The sequence below is a fragment of the Dreissena polymorpha genome, chromosome 3 (assembly GCF_020536995.1).
Source record: "Dreissena polymorpha isolate Duluth1 chromosome 3, UMN_Dpol_1.0, whole genome shotgun sequence".
Lineage (NCBI taxonomy): Eukaryota > Metazoa > Mollusca > Bivalvia > Myida > Dreissenidae > Dreissena > Dreissena polymorpha.
Window position 1 is genome coordinate 3,804,405 of NC_068357.1, and position 18,382 is coordinate 3,822,786.

At 34.9% G+C, this 18,382-nt stretch overlaps 2 protein-coding genes across 5 annotated transcripts in view; one reads left to right on the plus strand and one right to left on the minus strand.

The window, feature by feature from the left end:
- Nucleotides 1-8,104, plus strand: part of LOC127873579 (uncharacterized) — a 28,759-nt gene extending 20,655 nt beyond the window's left edge. Inside the window, exons 14-21 of the mRNA XM_052417451.1 lie at nucleotides 111-204; nucleotides 451-520; nucleotides 3,525-3,747; nucleotides 4,549-4,639; nucleotides 5,667-5,789; nucleotides 6,338-6,450; nucleotides 6,804-6,920; nucleotides 7,382-8,104. Of these exons, the coding sequence (XP_052273411.1) occupies nucleotides 111-204; nucleotides 451-520; nucleotides 3,525-3,747; nucleotides 4,549-4,639; nucleotides 5,667-5,789; nucleotides 6,338-6,450; nucleotides 6,804-6,920; nucleotides 7,382-7,491 (941 nt within the window). The 3' untranslated portion in view covers nucleotides 7,492-8,104. The remainder of the gene's footprint in view (nucleotides 1-110; nucleotides 205-450; nucleotides 521-3,524; nucleotides 3,748-4,548; nucleotides 4,640-5,666; nucleotides 5,790-6,337; nucleotides 6,451-6,803; nucleotides 6,921-7,381) is intronic.
- Nucleotides 7,787-12,002, minus strand: LOC127873580 (ras-related protein Rab-5B-like). 4 transcript variants are annotated; one of them, XM_052417454.1, is made up of 5 exons: nucleotides 11,619-11,992; nucleotides 11,139-11,290; nucleotides 9,378-9,535; nucleotides 8,528-8,621; nucleotides 7,787-8,409 (listed from the first exon to the last, which is right to left on the minus strand). In XM_052417454.1, exons 1-4 carry the CDS (start codon nucleotides 11,764-11,766, stop codon nucleotides 8,528-8,530), a joined length of 552 nt encoding a protein of 183 aa, XP_052273414.1. In that variant the 5' UTR covers nucleotides 11,767-11,992; the 3' UTR covers nucleotides 7,787-8,409. The 4 variants fall into 4 exon arrangements, with proteins under 4 accessions (XP_052273414.1, XP_052273413.1, XP_052273412.1 ...); XM_052417453.1 differs by having other exon boundaries at nucleotides 9,422-9,535; nucleotides 11,619-11,962; XM_052417452.1 differs by having other exon boundaries at nucleotides 7,787-8,621; nucleotides 9,422-9,535; nucleotides 11,619-11,998.
- Between the last annotated feature and the right edge of the window lie 6,380 nt (nucleotides 12,003-18,382).

Here is an 18,382-nt window from a genome sequence, read left to right on the forward strand (position 1 = left end):
ATATAGACAAGCACATTGTTTTACTTTAAAGTCTATATGGCTCTGTCCTTTTAATCCAAGAGGGTTTATTTCACGTTCTATTATTTATATCACCTGTGTTCTTCTAACAGATGACGATCAAACACGTATCATAAGGGAAACCATCAGTGCCGTAAACATCATACGTATCTTTCGCATTCTGCGTTTACTTGTCCATATTAATCGGTGAGTAAAATATAAACACAAATGACTTAACATCTGCAAACTAAATAAATATTCGCATTAAAAAGAATAATAAAATAATTATATGTTTTGTTACAAAATCATCGCCTGACATACAATTGCTTTCTGTCGCATCATGCACGAGTTTTAAAAATTGTCTTCTTAATAATGTATGGATACCGAGCTTTGTTTTAATTGTATTGTTTTGTAAGTTGAATACACTGAACGAAAAGTTCTTTTGTTTTGCAGGTTCAAGATAATAATCGACACTTTGATCAACATTTCGATGTCAATTTTAATGTACTGTGGGATACTCTTCGTAAGTGTAAATACATTGTGTCTATTGTGTACATAATACATTGTGTCTATTGTGTACATAATACAATGTGTCTATTGTGTACTAAATACATTTTGTCTATTGTGTACATAATACATTGTGTCTATTTCTATTGTGTATATAATACATTGTGTATTTTGTGTACATAATACACTGTGTCTATTGTATACATAATACATTGTGTCTATTGTGTACATAATGCATTGTGTCTATTGTGTACATAATGCATTGTGTCTATTGTGTACATAATACATTGTGTCTATTGTGTACATAATACATTGTGTCTATTGTGTACATAATACATTGTGTCTAGTGTGTACATAATACATTGTGTCTATTGTGTACATAATACATTGTGTCTAGTGTGTACATAATACATTGTGTCTATTGTGTACATAATACATTGTGTCTATTGTATACATAATATATTGTGTCTATTGTGTACATAATACATTGTGTCTATTGTGTGCATAATATATTGTGTCTATTGTGTACATAATACATTGTGTCTACTGTGTACATAATACATTGTGTCTATTGTGTACATAATACATTGTGTCTATTGTGTACATAATACATTGTGTCTACTGTGTACATAATACATTGTGTCTATTGTGTACATAATATATTGTGCCTATTGTGTACATAATACATTGTGTCTAGTGTGTACATAATACATTGTGTCTATTGTGTACATAATACAATGTGTCTATTGTGTACATAATACATTGTGTCTATTGTGTACATTATATATTGTGTCTATTGTGTACATAATATATTGTGTCTATTGTGTAAATAATATATTGTGTCTATTGTGTACATAATACATTGTGTCTATTGTGTACATAATATATTGTGTCTATTGTGTACATAATACATTGTGTCTATTGTGTACATAATACATTGTGTCTATTGTGTGCATAATATATTGTGTCTATTGTGTACATAATACATTGTGTCTATTGTGTACATAAAACATTGTGTCTATTGTGTACATAATACATTGTGTATATTGTGTACATAAAACATTGTGTCTATTGTGTGCATAATATATTGTGCCTATTGTGTACATAATACATTGTGTCTATTGTGTACATACATTAAGTCTATTGTGTACATTCATTGTGTCTATTGTGTACATAATACACTGTGTCTATTGTGTACATAATACATTGTGTCTATTGTGTACATAATACATTGGTGCTATTTTGTACATAATACATTGTGTCTATTGTGTACATAATACATTGTGTCTATTGTGTACATAATACATTGTGTCTATTGTGTACATGATACATTGTGTCTATTGTGTACATAATATATTGTGTCTATTGTGTACATAATATATTGTGTCTATTGTGTACATAATATATTGTGTCTATTGTGTACATAATGCATTGTGTCTATTGTGTACATACATTAAGTCTATTGTGTACATTCATTGTGTCTATTGTGTACATAATACATTGGTGCTATTTTGTACATAATACATTGTGTCTACTGTGTACATAATACATTGTGTCTATTGTGTACATAATACATTGTGTCTATTGTGTACATAATACATTGTGTCTACTGTGTACATAATACATTGTGTCTATTGTGTACATAATATATTGTGCCTATTGTGTACATAATACATTGTGTCTAGTGTGTACATAATACATTGTGTCTATTGTGTACATAATACAATGTGTCTATTGTGTACATAATACATTGTGTCTATTGTGTACATTATATATTGTGTCTATTGTGTACATAATATATTGTGTCTATTGTGTACATAATATATTGTGTCTATTGTGTACATAATACATTGTGTCTATTGTGTACATAATATATTGTGTCTATTGTGTACATAATACATTGTGTCTATTGTGTACATAATACATTGTGTCTATTGTGTGCATAATATATTGTGTCTATTGTGTACATAATACATTGTGTCTATTGTGTACATAAAACATTGTGTCTATTGTGTACATAATACATTGTGTATATTGTGTACATAAAACATTGTGTCTATTGTGTGCATAATATATTGTGCCTATTGTGTACATAATACATTGTGTCTATTGTGTACATACATTAAGTCTATTGTGTACATTCATTGTGTCTATTGTGTACATAATACACTGTGTCTATTGTGTACATAATACATTGTGTCTATTGTGTACATAATACATTGGTGCTATTTTGTACATAATACATTGTGTCTATTGTGTACATAATACATAGTGTCTATTGTGTACATAATACATTGTGTCTATTGTGTACATGATACATTGTGTCTATTGTGTACATAATATATTGTGTCTATTGTGTACATAATATATTGTGTCTATTGTGTACATAATATATTGTGTCTATTCTGTACATAATACATTGTGTCTATTGTGTACATTATATATTGTGTCTATTGTGTACATAATATATTGTGTCTATTGTGTACATAATACATTGTGTCTATTGTGTACATAATATATTGTGTCTATTGTGTACATAATACATTGTGTCTATTGTGTACATACATTAAGTCTATTGTGTACATAATACATTGTGTCTAGTGTGTACATAATACATTGTGTCTATTGTGTACATAATACATTGTGTCTATTGTGTACATAATACACTGTGTCTATTGTGTACATAATACATTGTGTCTATTGTGTGCATAATATATTGTGTCTATTGTGTACATAATACATTGTGTCTATTGTGTTCATTGTGAATATTGTGTACATAATACGTTTTTACATAAATATGCTTTGTTTAGATCATTAAAAAAGCTTTTAAATGGCGCCTTACTACTATATAATGTGTAGGTGTTAGATCGAGTTTTGCCATTTTAGTCTCGAACTATAAACGCAAACTTCTTTATTTAATGTATGTATTAAAGATGTCATATTGTATTTACTGAGTATATCATGTTTCCCTCCGAACTAAGCAGCGAACAATCTGTATATTTATTTATCTCTCTTTTAAGATAATTTTCTATGTGTTTGCCGTGATCGGGATGGAGATATTTAAGGGCAAAATCCGCTCCTTTCCCGTCTCGATCGGAAATGACACGAGTGAGAAGTATTGTGGTGCGCTTGCTCTGAACAACAGTGAATTCTACAAGTCCGAGTACTGTTATCTGAACTTCAATGACGTCATCGGTTCTGCGCTTGTCTTGGCAACAGTAACGTTCCAGAATAACTGGCATCGTATCCTTTCGGAGATGAAATGTTCCAACTAATGTTCTTTCCGGCATTTGCTATTTTCCTGGATGAATATAATTGCATTATTAAAAGATACTGAAATCCGTTTTAAAGGGGCCTTTTCGCGTTTTGGTAAATTGACAAAATAAAGAAAACTTGTTTCAGAATCGAAAATTTTCGTTTTAGTTAATATATTTGTGAGGAAATAGTAATACTGAACATTTACCATACTCTAAAATACCCACTATATGCATCTTTTGACGATTTTAAAACCTGAAAATTATAAAGCGTTGCAATGAGGATTGCTTATATAAAGTAAAAAAATACATTCCTCATAGCATGAGCATGGGTGGTCGAGTGGTCTAAGCGGAAGACTTTTTACTCCAGGACTCCAGGGGTCAGTGGTTCGAGCCCAGTTGAGGTTTACTTTTTAAAAATTGTTTTCTTGTTCTTTACTGGAGTTGTTTTTTAAGGTCCAATGTTTAAATTTATAAGTATAAAGCATTTAATGACAATCTTTAATACATGCCAAAATCTATGAAAAGGCCCCTTTAAGTGCAATTTGAAATATATTCAATTAAACATATAGTTTACTCATTAATTTAATATAAGCTAAGTAAATAAAGGTTTAAACCTACAGATACTACTCGTACATGCAAGATAGGGTTGTCATAAGCAAATAGTAATAAGTGTTAATTAAAAACCTTGTTTACTGATAAAAAATATTCTTAATGAAACAAAAACAACGCAAGGCAGAATTAAATACAGCAAACAACGTTGTCATAGTAAGCCTTACATGTTTTGAAGAGGTAACTTCTGGCTACGTTCTGGTCACCAACAGAGCTGCGAGAATATACTTTGCAACGTTCTTCATGTTTGTATCCATCATCGTCATGAAGTAAGCGTTTCTTTTCTTTATTAATGTTCACCATCCTAACACGAATGGATGTTTAAGCTGGACACGTTTATGTATTTGTCATTCATGTGCACGAAATGGTTTGTAATTGTCACAATTAAAAAAACTTTGAAACGGCTTAACATTAAATGTGTCTTGTTCTGTGAAAGCTGGTCATAATGCATGTGCGTAAAGTGTCGTCCCAGATTAGCCTGTGCAGTTCGCACAGGCTAATCAGGGACGACACTTTCCGCCTAAACTTGATTTTCGGTAAGGAGGGACTTCCTTGAAACTAAAAATACCATTAAAGCGGAAAGTGTCGTCCCTGATTAGCCTGTGCGTACTGCACAGGCTAATCTGGGACGACACTTTACGCACATGAATTAAGCCCATGAATTATCTGCGTAAACCTTATAATTCAATGTAAATAAACCCCTATATAATATACATAGCAAAACAAGAGATGTGTTTGTCAGAAACACAATGCCAACTAATGCGCAGCTTTTAATTATTTTTTTTTACCTTTGACCTTGAAGGATGACCTTGACCTTTCACCACTCAAAATTTGCAGCTCCATGAGATACACATGCATGCCAAATATCAAGTTGCTATGTTCAATATTGCAAAAGTTATGAAGAAGGTTAAACTTTTGGTTAAAGTTTTTGAATTTGTTTTTTTTTACCTTTGACCTTGAAGGATGACCTTGACCTTGACCTTTCACCACTCAAAGTGTGCAGCTCCATGAGATACACATGCATGCCAAATATCAAGTTGCTATATTCAATATTGCAAAAGTTATGACCAAGGTTAAAGTTTTGGTTAAAGTTTTGGGACACACACACACATGCAATGACAGACAGGCCAAAAACAATATACCCCCGATCTTTCGATCCGGGGGCATAAAAAGACATCGGTAAATTCATAGTTTCCGAAATGAGTGGATTTTTATAAAACCCTTTTAAGTAAGCATATGTCGCTGTTTTATTTTATATGATCCATGGGTCTGGGTATTGTACTGGTTATGTTGCAGCATAGTAACGGCGTTCATAGTTGACATGTTCATGTACGAATACACGATTCAGAAAGATGGCAAGGTAGATTCATCCGTTGAAAAGAAGATAAAAGAACTTGGACTTGGGATTGACGCCGAAACGTGAGTTTTAAAAATGCGGTTATCTTGACAGAAATGTGCCCATTAAAACTAAAATTATTTACTTTAGTATACATATAACTATGAACGTGTATAGAAAGATGCATAATTGAATACTTTCAACTCAAAGCGTTAATGTTGGTCGTACGTATACAAGTATAATTAGATATCATATTTTATAACATTTCGTGATGAGCAAACCTAAGCAGAAAATTGAAAATACTGAATATGATTAACAGCTACATAGGGTACTATTAAATTAGGAAATAAATGTGTTTCATTCTGAGAAAACTGAGCATAATGCTTGTGCATGTAGTTTCATCCCAGATTAGCATGTGCAGTCCGCACAGGCTAATCAGCGACGACACTTTCCGCCGTAACTGGATTTGCGTGTAGAAGAGACTTCCTTTAAACGGAAAATACCATAAAAGCGGAAAGTGTCGTCCCTGATAAGCCTGTGCGGACTGCACAGGCTAATCTGGGATGACACTTTACGCACATGCATTAAGCCCAGTTTTCTCAGAACGCGACTCAAATGTGTTTCAATCTAGGGGTCTGGAGATATCCCAACCGCTCTCAGACGAGCAAATGAAAGAGTGGATGCGAGGGCATGACGTGAAAGCACCACTAGTCCACCCTTGGATTGAGAAAGCAACTTTAAGAGGTACATCGGTGTTGTGTATCTTGTTGTAAATAACTTTATTTTTTCAACCAGTTGACTAGAGAGTTTATTATATAGTTAATACTTATTTAATCGGCAACGATCAGCAATTTGAAATCAACGTTCATGTGTTACCAGCGTTATCGTAGTTGAACATTTTAAGGTGAGACTACAAACTTTCGAAACACTTTCGTAGGGCCATATATCTGCAACATTTAAGTGTTTTTTTAAAAGCTTGTGTATTTACTAAATGCTATTTCGTAGGTAGTTAACACGTTTTACTGTGTTTCGGCATAATACGTTTCTTTGTGATTAAACAAAATATGTTCTCATTGTTTCCTGTAATTTGGTTCAAGGTATTCGTCATGCAGAAGCTAGATTTTCAACATTTAGTTCGTACGTGCACAAACGAAAAAGCTCCGTTCCGACCCTAAACAGATTTGACGGCATCCGCTTTCACATCAAGAAAAAAGGTACACTGATTTAGATTCAAGTGTTGTGCTTTATGACAATCTATCTGCAGTACAAAGTAAATTCATATATGTAAATAGTTTACAGATGTAAACTATCTTTTTATCATCAATATCTTCAATTTTCATTTCGATCTCAGCCCAACTGTATACTCTCGTTGTACAGTTTGTATTAGTAGAAGTCTTATAAATAAACCTTTTAAAAAGTTTTATTTTCATGAAGGACTTCATTTACTTCAGCAATTATTTCTATCATAAAAAGGTAACTCAATATCCTCCCAACATGTAAACGGTATTTGTCTATAGTAAATATAGTGGGCGAAAGTATATCCAGTGACTACATGGATGTATTTCTCCGTTGAGCTATGGCAGTTTCATGATCTATATGTGTATAATTTCTTAATAAAATCTAGAAATATTTTTAATGCAATATATTTTATTTCAATTGCATTAAAAAATTTCAGGTTGGACAAAAATCGAAGTTCTGCTGCAACAGTTATATGACATTGAAAGTGATCTTGACAATATAAAAACCGACGAGGAAGACAGGCGTTCAAAGGCCTTAATACTTTGAAAACTTAACTGAATACAAAAAGGTCACCTAGCGTAGGTAAAAAAAGTCAATTCTTTGGAACACGACTGATGACATCTTGAACGTTTACATTCCAGGGTGGGCACAATAATTTGTAATGTGTTACGTATTCCGTTGTTTTTAAATGGATGTGTAGGCTTTTAAACGAAATCGTTTTGCAGAAATCAAACTATTTATTTGCATATATTACATGAAATGTGTATTCATTAACTTTTTTCTTTTTTACAATTTGATTATTGTCACCATGTCCAAATAATTAGTTTTTCCATAAGAAACGGAAAAGATTATTTTAATTCGGAAGTATTTTTATTACAATAAGATATCCTTCTGAATGTATGTGTATGGCATAAAGATATGGATGTCACAAAATATTTTTATTACCATATATCATGTCTGATTTGATCATTATTTTCACTTTTGTTTTAATTGCTAATTCATAAATTACTTGATTTAATCATAAATGTATGCCTTTTTCTCCATGATAGTAAGTTTATTTAAATATGAATTTATAATTGCATAACATAACATTTTCAATACATTCTATTAAGTTAACGAACACATATCTATGTTAAGCAATAAAGTGGAGTCAAACATATTACACGTTATTTCCACTTAACCCTTTGCATGCTGGGTAATTTGTCTTCTGCTAAAATGTCGTCTGCAGAATTTCTAAAATTAGCATTTTCTTCGATTTTTTTCAAAGAATACTATCAGAATAGCAAACAGTTTGGATCCTGATGAGACGCCACGTTCTGTGGCGTCTCATCTGGATCCAAACTGTTTGCAAAGGCCTTTAAAATTCAGCTCCAGCGCTTTAAGGGTTAATTATGTTATTGAACTTTGACGATACGGGCACAAGATAACGTTGATCCGTCTTCATTTTGGAGAGAGTTAACGTTGCTGAAAATTCAAAACAAAATGTGAATATTTATACAGGAGCGCTCGAAATTATTTAAGTATACTTCTTGAAAATGCATTTCCTTTTTTTCAAATCCACGGGTAAATGTACAAAACTTGCCTATTGTAAGAAACAACGCATGCACATTCTGTCCTGTTTTCGCCGAGACCGTAGTAAAGTGCATCCCGTGTGATTGTGCCAATGCCAGGGCAACCTAAGCATATTTGAGAACAAGAGCATTAGCAGTATGTCTCTTACTTGTAGGAACTGTTAGAAGCTCAAACTATGTATCTCACTTTAAAATACAAGGATATTATCCGTATTTAATGTCTTTGTTTTCATGTAATTCAGTTAGTAAGCAACTGTTTACATTACTCGTACATGTGAATTCACCATACCAGATTTATATCGGCATATGTGAAAATAAACGTATGCTTTGGCAACAGATGAATAATTTATCACATAGTACGTTGTTTACTGCTTAGTTGCCAATATTATAATTTTGTTAAAAGCATTTTTAATCATTATTATTCGACCCAACGCCTCAAACAGGGATAGAATATCCGTGTGTTTCGGCGACCTGAAGTGGTAATATGTGACGCTGCAGAGACATGTTGCAAACAGTCATCGCTTAGGCAGCCAATACAAAATGTTGCAGAAAATAATTGGGCCGTGCTCTGTGAAAATGGGGTTTAATGAATGTGCGTAAAGCGTCGTCCCAGATTAGCCAGTGCAGTCCGCACAGGCTTATCAGGGACGACACTTTCAGCTTATATGATATTTTTAGTTTCAATAAAGTCTCTACTTTGCAAAAATCTAGTTAAGGAGAAAAGTGTTGTCCCTGATTAGCCTGTGTGGACTGCACCGGCTAATCTGGGACAACACTTTACGTGCATGCATTAAACACCTTTTTCACAGAGCACGGCTCAATTATAGTTTCTGTGGAAGACAAATACGCAGAGTGGTGTACCTTACGTATTTATTAGACATTTCTTCAAGAATGCTTTTGTATACCTCGTCGTCGACAACAGATGGGAGGTCTTGCATGTTACCAACTAAGACGGTGGTGTGGACTCTGTCATCCTTTTCAACGATATCTACCCAGCGTTTCAGCTCCTCGAAAGTACTCTATAAAAATCACCGGGAAACAAAAAAGATCAATTACGCATAAATTATAAATCCGAAACTACATAATTGATAAATTTAATTTAAAAAACAACAACACCAAATACAAAGAACATTTCATGTCCATGTATTGGTAATCGTATTAAAACAGCTACCGAGACGTTTCGAAGATGTTTGTGTGATTTTTGTGTGTAATTTGAACGAAAGTCATATTTAAGGACGCACTGATTTTGAACGATTATCTATGCTCAGATTGAACAGATAGGGTTATTTAACCCATTTTTGCCAAGCGTTTAGAAAAACGGCCTTGGCAAACAGTGTAGACCAAGATGAGACGCCGCATAATGCGGCGTCTCATCTGGGTCTGCGCTGTTTGCTTAAAGGAATTTCTGTAGGAAATATTCTAAATATAGAAATAAATATACTAGACATCCCTAATTTTGAATATAAATTGATCCAATTTAGAAGGATGGGAGAGTCCACTAGGCATAAATGGGTTGAGCAGGGCCATTTACTACACACAACTTATTAAACTTTAAGGTACATGACAGCTGCATAACATACATAAGTACTAACTCTTGAAAATCATTATTTTATAGCTAGACAATATTGAAACGCCGTAACATGCATACATTGTACGCATGAATTGTTACTTATATTTGCAAATGGTTGTGTAAGACCACGTTCTGAACGAGTTTGATGAGACCATTATACAAAGTATACATAGTATTGTACGCTGCAATTTATAAAAATCGCTCACAGTATTGCATGTAGTTTAGTGCCCGGTTAACATCGGCGAGCTATACTCACATTCAAATTTACAGAACATCATATTTTTTTTATCAATTTGAAGTTTGTCAACAAGTAAACGTTTAAGTTACTATGGCAGTAAATGTATATGGTTAATAAACGCGTAAAAAGTTATTTTATTTTAAAAGCACGTGTAACGTGATCTGCGATAATGAAATATAAAATAATATCGCATTATTATCACGCATTGTATAACTATTATTAACGCAATGTTCTGTTTTTGATATAGTGACGTTGATGCCTATTGACAAATCTCAGATCAAATTGAGTCGTGTTCTGAGAAAAGTTGGCTTAATGCATGTGCGCAAAGTGTCGTCCCAGATTAGCCTGTGCAGTCCGCACAGGCTAATCAGGGACGACACTGTCCGGCTTAATTGGATTTTTGCTAAGAAGAGACTTAATTTAAACGAAAGATGTCATAAAAGCGGAAAGTGTTGTCCCTGATTAGCCTTTTGCGGACGGCACAGGCTAATATGGGACGACACTTAACGCACATGCATTATGTCCAGTTTTCTCAGAACAAGGCTCAAATTGGGGAAGCGGACAACGACAACAAGCGATGCATGGTATTGTAATGCGCAATGGGGCGGGTTAGGATAAGGGTTAGGGTTAAGGTCGGGTTTGGGTTAGCCTTAACCCTGACCATAACCCTAACCCGACCCCTTACCCTAACCATAACCATAACCCAGGATTATATACCCTATACCAGGCCTCGCTCGTTGTCGTTGTCCGCTTCCCAAATTGATCTACGTGTTCCATACAACAACTCCAGATTTGTGATAAAAAGAACACATACCGGCTTAGTGACGTCATAAACCAACATGGCAACGTGCGCTCCTCGAAGATACATTTTACTGATTTCGGTGTATTTAGCATTTCCTGATGTGTCCCACACTTGGAAGCATACAAGATCGTCGTCAATTTCCATTTTCTTGCATCTGTAGACGGCTAATGAAAGTATCAATAAATCCATATTGCATGCAATATTATTTTAAACATGTATTAGATCTAATTGCATAAAATAAAAGAATGCATTGCAGTTTGCAGAATGTTTTTGTTAGAAGTCATCAAATTATCTTGTTGTGCCTAAAAATATTTTTAGACACAGTGGTTCAAAACGGTCATCTAGTGAAAGTATCGTTGCACAAGATAAACATAATTCATTGTCCGACGAAACCAAATGTGTAGAGACTATTGTTAAAGTGTTTTACAACTTAATCTTACAGTAAATTATCCGAACATTTTACTATTATATACAAAGCTGAAGAAAACAAACCTCCAACAGTTTTGAAGGACTTTTCTTCAAAGCGATCAGATACGAATCGCACGGCTATTGCAGACTTTCCTGAACACGCACCAAGCATGACTATTCTCACAGTGTACACCTTCGTTGGGACTGTAGACTCCACATAGAAACATGCCATAGTGGGCTTTACATCGCCATTTTTGCAAAGACAGATACTCAATTTTTATAACGGTAATTTAATTGCGTTTAATAAATCCTGCCTCAAACTTGAATTTAATTAGCTCGCAAGTTACTTTCTAGAAAGCTTTCACTAGTAAGATTTACTTTAGTATTCGTCAAAGTGTTTACAACTTTCTATATCGACCCAGCGTAGTGCTTCGTCTAAGTTAATCTACAGAGTACTCGTAAACAAAAAGGGTTGTAATTTTGTTTTCTGTTTGTTTATAATAAAACTTCCTTCATTGTTTATGTATCGACAAATACAACCTACGAAAGACAGATACACCCTTTGAAATTTGCGAAGTCACAATTCAACATACATGGTATGCATGCCGATTTTCTGACATATGATCTTTTTCTCTTCCTGTAATAATGTAATTATTTTGTGTCGTGATTTTTATAGCTGTAAGTTTGAAAATTGTTTTTATATAAAAATGTTCAATATCATAAACAAATGTAAATACTTTATGTATCAGTGTTAATGATAAAAAACCTTGGTATTGTTATCCATTCTTTCCATGAATAATACGTTCGTAGTTGTTATTTGTAATGACGTATCAAACTATTTATATTATTTCCATTTGTCCAATGATATCCAGTTGGATTTGTCAATTTTAAAAGGTGCGTGACATGTTTTACGGCACTAATAAATGTGCAATCACGATAAAGGTCAAGCAACACAAATACTATTAAGCCTTATAATGTTACCATGCACGTTGTTTTGAAAGGAATGGATTTAAGTTTATTTGCATAAAGTATGTTCATAAGTGATATTCAGAAGCTAATGTGTTACTCATCCTTTGTAATAACAAATTAATGAACCCATAAGATATGCAGCCGCAGAAATACTGTACGTGCCACCAAATTAGGCAGATTTCATATTGGTGATTATTTGACCCGCGTCATTAAAAAATGGATCTTATATCATAAGTGGCCAGCGAAGCTCCAGACCAGCCAGCGTGTTGTATATATACTAAATAAAACTGAATAAAAAATGTACCGCTTGTTCCAAATTTATCAACAAACTATATAGTTAATATCGTGGGTTTTGGGGAGAGTGTTGATGAATTTAGAACAAGCGGTACATGTTTTATTCAGTTGAGTGTCAAAGCTGGTAGTGTCTAACGAGTTACATCAATATGCATGAACTATCATTATTGTTTTAAATATCCCCGTTAGATACCAAACGGCGCAGATGTTTCCATTTGGTATTTACAGTTTTTCTCTACACATGTTACCATATTTTAATGAGCCTATAAATATGTTTAAAAGGGCCATGCACTGACAGTCCCATAGTTGTGTTGTGTGGATGCGATTATTCCTATTTCTATATACAGTTTCTAATGTCGACGGTAAGATTAATTATTTTCGATAAATAATCGGAATTATATTCTGATTCTATTTGTCCTAAATGTATCATGCACTGGAAATATTTTCTATCTACAAAACATTTTGTCAACAAAAGTTCTGAATATGAACATGTCCACAAAATGGAGTTAAGACAATGTCGTATTGGCTCGATGGAAATAATGCAACATAACTGGCAACGTAGGCAAAAGTAGGGCACATGTTTGGAATATATGGTAGTTCGATACGTTGCTCACCGTATGTGATGGAAAACAAGATGGATAAGAAGTTTCCAATCAGACCTTTAAGTAAAAATAAAAAATAAAAGGTAATTTAATTGCGACATTCCCTTTCCTGCAAAATTAAATATAAGGAAGTAAACCAAATTTATAAAACAGAATTACATGGCTTTAAACCGTTAGAATCAGTTATAACGTTATTTAAACTTAAATCAAAATGCAAAATGTTCAAAGCAAATGTCCGTTTTTCTTGAACAAAAGTGTCGTATTCAAGAATACAAAAGTGTCGTATTCAAGAATACTCACTATGGATATCGAACATATAGCCAAATGATTGTTGGCACCAATGACACTTGTGATAAGCAATCGTATGACTTTTAGTTATTATGACATCTAAAACATACAGAAACTAACTTGCAACCTTGTTGAATTAATTAATGAAACAAGTTGATGTAAAAAAGCAATGTAATACCAATTTAGGTAACGTAAACTGTATTTTGTTGATTACAAAACCGTCATGTTTTAAATCTATACCAAAGTCCCTGTTCATATAAAAATACGGAAAAAAGTGAAAGAGTAAACCCGAATCTGATATATTCATATTGCAGTTCGCATTGTGTATAGCGCAATACCGTGGAATGTTTCCATTGGTTTCCAGTTTTTGACACTGGCAATAAAAAAAAACTATTTTTATTTGCGGAAAAAAAATGCAATAACCCTGGTTATGTGTAATTTTATGTTTGGTTATACAAGCTTCGACTAAAACGTGTTTGTCAAGGCAATTATGTCAAGTCAGAGCATAATATAACTAGATTTTTGCAACCGTTTACTTATAAAGGAAACCAATCCGATACCTAACAAGTTTTAATCTTAATTTTCTACCTTAAAAACTCCATAAAGAACGCTTTAACATAAGTGAGAACTTTTTTATCCTAAACGGACGGCAGTCGCTTGGTGACCACGAATAATTGAATCTGGTGGAACATCCTGCCCTGCACCTCTGGGTACTCTGCAACGATTACGAAACTGAACCTCAGGGTAGTGGTGGTGGTTTTGGAGCTGGTCGAAAAAAGATCAGTGATCGTGGCAGAAAGATATTCATCTTCAAGGTACAAGCATGACTACAATTGTTCTATCAATATGTGTCGAAACCTGGAGACACACGTTTACGAGTGTCTCGTTTTTTCATGCCGTTGAATGTATTTGTATTGGTTAAAGATAATCAGTTATATCAATTATATCCAACATCGCGGATGTTCTTTTATCTGCGCACGCCTTAGCTCAAGTGTGAGTTATTGTGGTCACACATTATCCAACGTCCGTCGTCTCGTCGTCGTGTGTCATATATGACGTCAGATCGTTACTACATTTGTCCAACTTCGTAATAATAAGAACATACCCTTTCCACCTCTCGTTCGCCGATGAACACTGTCAGGTTTGGTCGGTGACTGAGGACATCTCCCTGCGTCTTGAACGCCCCTTTAAGGCATGTGTACCGACTGATCACCACTCCGGGGACGATGCCAAACTGAAGGCAATGGGCGTCCCCACACTTTCGCCTGAAGCTCCGCAGGGGTCCCCTCATGTCCGCCTTCAGTAAGTTTGCATGCCCGATAATCGGGAAACGTAGTCCCGGGGAAGGGGGTAGAGGGGGTAAGTAGCCACGTGCTTTGAAAAACAGTCTGTACAACAAATAACTCACGACTACTCAGTACTGTTATACAAACTACCAATAACGATAAGCCCCCAAACACGTTAGTGTATTTTCTTTGTTATTCACTTTATACGCAATATGCTATTGCTAAACTGCTAAAAACGTGAAGAGTTTCCCAAAGTAAATGGCATTTAAATAACTATACTCGACGGTCAATATGTAAACATGATGAAAAGGCTAGAGAAATTTCACCAACAGTAATGGCAGATTAATGGGACAGTTAGATGAAGTGTCATGAGCAGATGAAGGATGAATCGGTGCAGATAGAACTTAATCCGGCGAGGGACAAGCTTTTTAAAAAAAAATCACAACCACCGATTTGCCTTTCTTGAATGTTTTACTTTCAACGCACTGTATTGACAAAATAAATAACGTTTAATTGTGGAAATGTAACACGTTATGTAAATAATTAAGCCAAGTTCAGCCGATTCAACTGCCTTGTTGTTACTGGCCTAGAACAATCCCCGGCCACAATTCCAGTTATACTACATTTTATGTTTTATCTCATACACATTAATCCAATCACTAAGGCACTTAACTTCACACTTGTCAATCGTATTTGTAAGTATGATTGATAGCCATTTCGTCGTGTTCCGCGCATACTGTTCAGAAGCTACGCTGTTCGTTAATGAGACTACGCAAGCGCGCGTTAATTTATAGCGGACAGCTTCTAACTATATTCAGTCACCGTGGATCATTATGCTTAAACTGGTGTCTGAATACCATTGAGTATATAATGTTGGCCACAAAAACATCAATCAGACCGTTTGGGTCCAAAGGTTTTCCATTGAATTTCATGATTTGCTGAACAAGAAATACTGCTTCTTTATGTATCTTGATTTACAGCTTGGACTTAACCATACCAAAGTCTTTCAGGGTCCTGCAATTCACATTAACCAATTTATGCCCAGTGGGCTCTCTCATCCTTCTAAATTGGATCAATTTATTTCCAAAATTAGGGATGTCTTGTATATTTATTTCTATATTTCGAACATTTCTTACAGAAATCCCTGTAAGCAAACAGCGCAGACCCTGATGAGACGCCGCATCATGCGGCGTTCATCTGGGTCTACGCTGTTTGCCAAGGCCTTTTTCTAAACGCTTGGCATATATGGGTTAATTCACGCAGCTGGATGCGCTCTTCGTATACCCCACGAGCCGAGTTATCCACCGCATTTAGTTGTTTTTGTATGCACATTGAACGGGTCGACTCGCGAACGAGGTGAAGCAGACGGAGGCCCGTGCTTTGACGCCGTGCATGGCTAGGGAAGACGTTTGTTCTAGGGTAACGTTCGGCAGTAAAGCTCGATTGGTTATTGTCAGCTCGGGTATTACTTAAATGTACCCCGGGTACTCTTAAGTATACTTTAATCAGGGACCTATACAAACATTATAGGTCCCTGCTTTAATGTACCCCGGGTACCGAAAATATACTAACACGAACACGGCCAATTAATACTGTACTCGAGTTTGATTCCCGTCCAAAATCCGATGTCGTAAAACGCACTACGGAATACTAAACAAAATTCTCTTTGAAAATAAGCTTACTCAACATTGCTTTTTAGAGCAGGAGTTTCGATAATATATGTGCCTATTTGACAGATATTGACATAAATATGAACATAATTAATATTTAAAAAAACAAAAACAAAACATTTAGCGTTAGAATTACCGGGTACGTTTCAATACATTTCCCGTACCCGGGGTACATTTAAGTATGCTTAAGAGTACCCGGGGTACATTTAAGTAGTACCCGAGCCGACAATGACCAAGCGAGCGGCAGTAAAGGGTCCGTCGAGACCATCGAGACTGAGTGTTTCAGGGTGCTAGGGGCAAAGCGTGTGTTCCTTTTTCCATGCTTCACCGATCTCCGAGGCTATACCTGACCAATACGAGACATATGCCGCAAACGGCTTGAAACAGAGCATGAACGGTAGTGTTAACTTGTCACGAACTCCTTTTTTAAAATATCAGTAAATAAGACGTGCTGCGTGTGTCAAACTGAGTTTAGCCGATATACCGGTATATAATCACGTGTACAAAGGCAAGTTTCGCTTCGGATCACATATCGCGTTCACGTATCGGACACGTATAATTTGACGAACGTTTTTTTGTGGGCGACTTTTTCAATCTTCCATCGCCTTAATTCGTGTTCGGGTACTATGAAATTGCGTCTAAGCGGAATATCCCCTTGCACAACATTTATAATGAGATTATGCTATAAATGTTTTAGCCATGCAATTGATCTTTTACAAAACGGAGCAGTGAACGAAGTGAAAGGAAAACAAAACAGTATATATTTATGCAGTTTCAGTCTTTCATATATATGCTATTGTATTATGTATTGGTAAGTATTGCACGATGTCCGCGTGACAGATGCACGGCCATGTATTCTGTTAGCTGAAATAATTCGCGTCCAGAATAAATCTGAACGCTGAAACTCCGGTCTGCAAAAACCATAACGAAAAATAAATACAATACTATTATATCAATATGCTTAAAATTGCAAAATAACATTACCAACTCATAAAGTTTTAGTTAATTAGTCCATTTTTACCTCAAATAGCGTCGATTTGAAGTTAAAAGGCATAATTTGTTTCAGTTAAACTTCTGCTTAAATCGCAATACAATCACTGACCTCTCGCCATGTTATGAAATATTTAAATATCAACCAATCAGAAGAAGGCATTACGGTGTTATAGGCTGTGTTATCGATTAAAATCTACCTGCCGTATACAGCGGGCACAGCGATTGGAATTGAAAATGTGAGTAGTGTGTTGATTTAAATTGGTCAGGCATGCAAAATTGAAAGAGCCATTACATAATTCTTACGGAACATTATTGAGAAATGAATTATCTACACAGGTATGTATATATTATTGCAATCCGTTGATATTAACTGTCTGATATCGGGGCTTGAATGTTGCGCACCAAATTCCTTGCGCATCAATATAGACAAAGAAGGAAAACTCTCGCTATTAAAAAGATAGAGTGGACTATTGACGCCAAGAGTCTGCCAAAGCAAAAATCATCAAAAGACTCTTAGGCGGCAATTTATATTGACTAGTATTCTGTATTCTTCTGTATTCTTCGTCTTAACAGCCCTTATGGACCAACCGTGACAAGCACGTCAGAGTGTTAATGTTTAGTTCGCGACACACTTTTACTTCGTCACCTTTGTACTTAATAAATATCAGACTTATAAGAGTGCATACGCTAACTAGTGTGTAGCGTAGCCGGGCTTTAGCAAGTATTGACTTGTTTCCCTTTGAAAC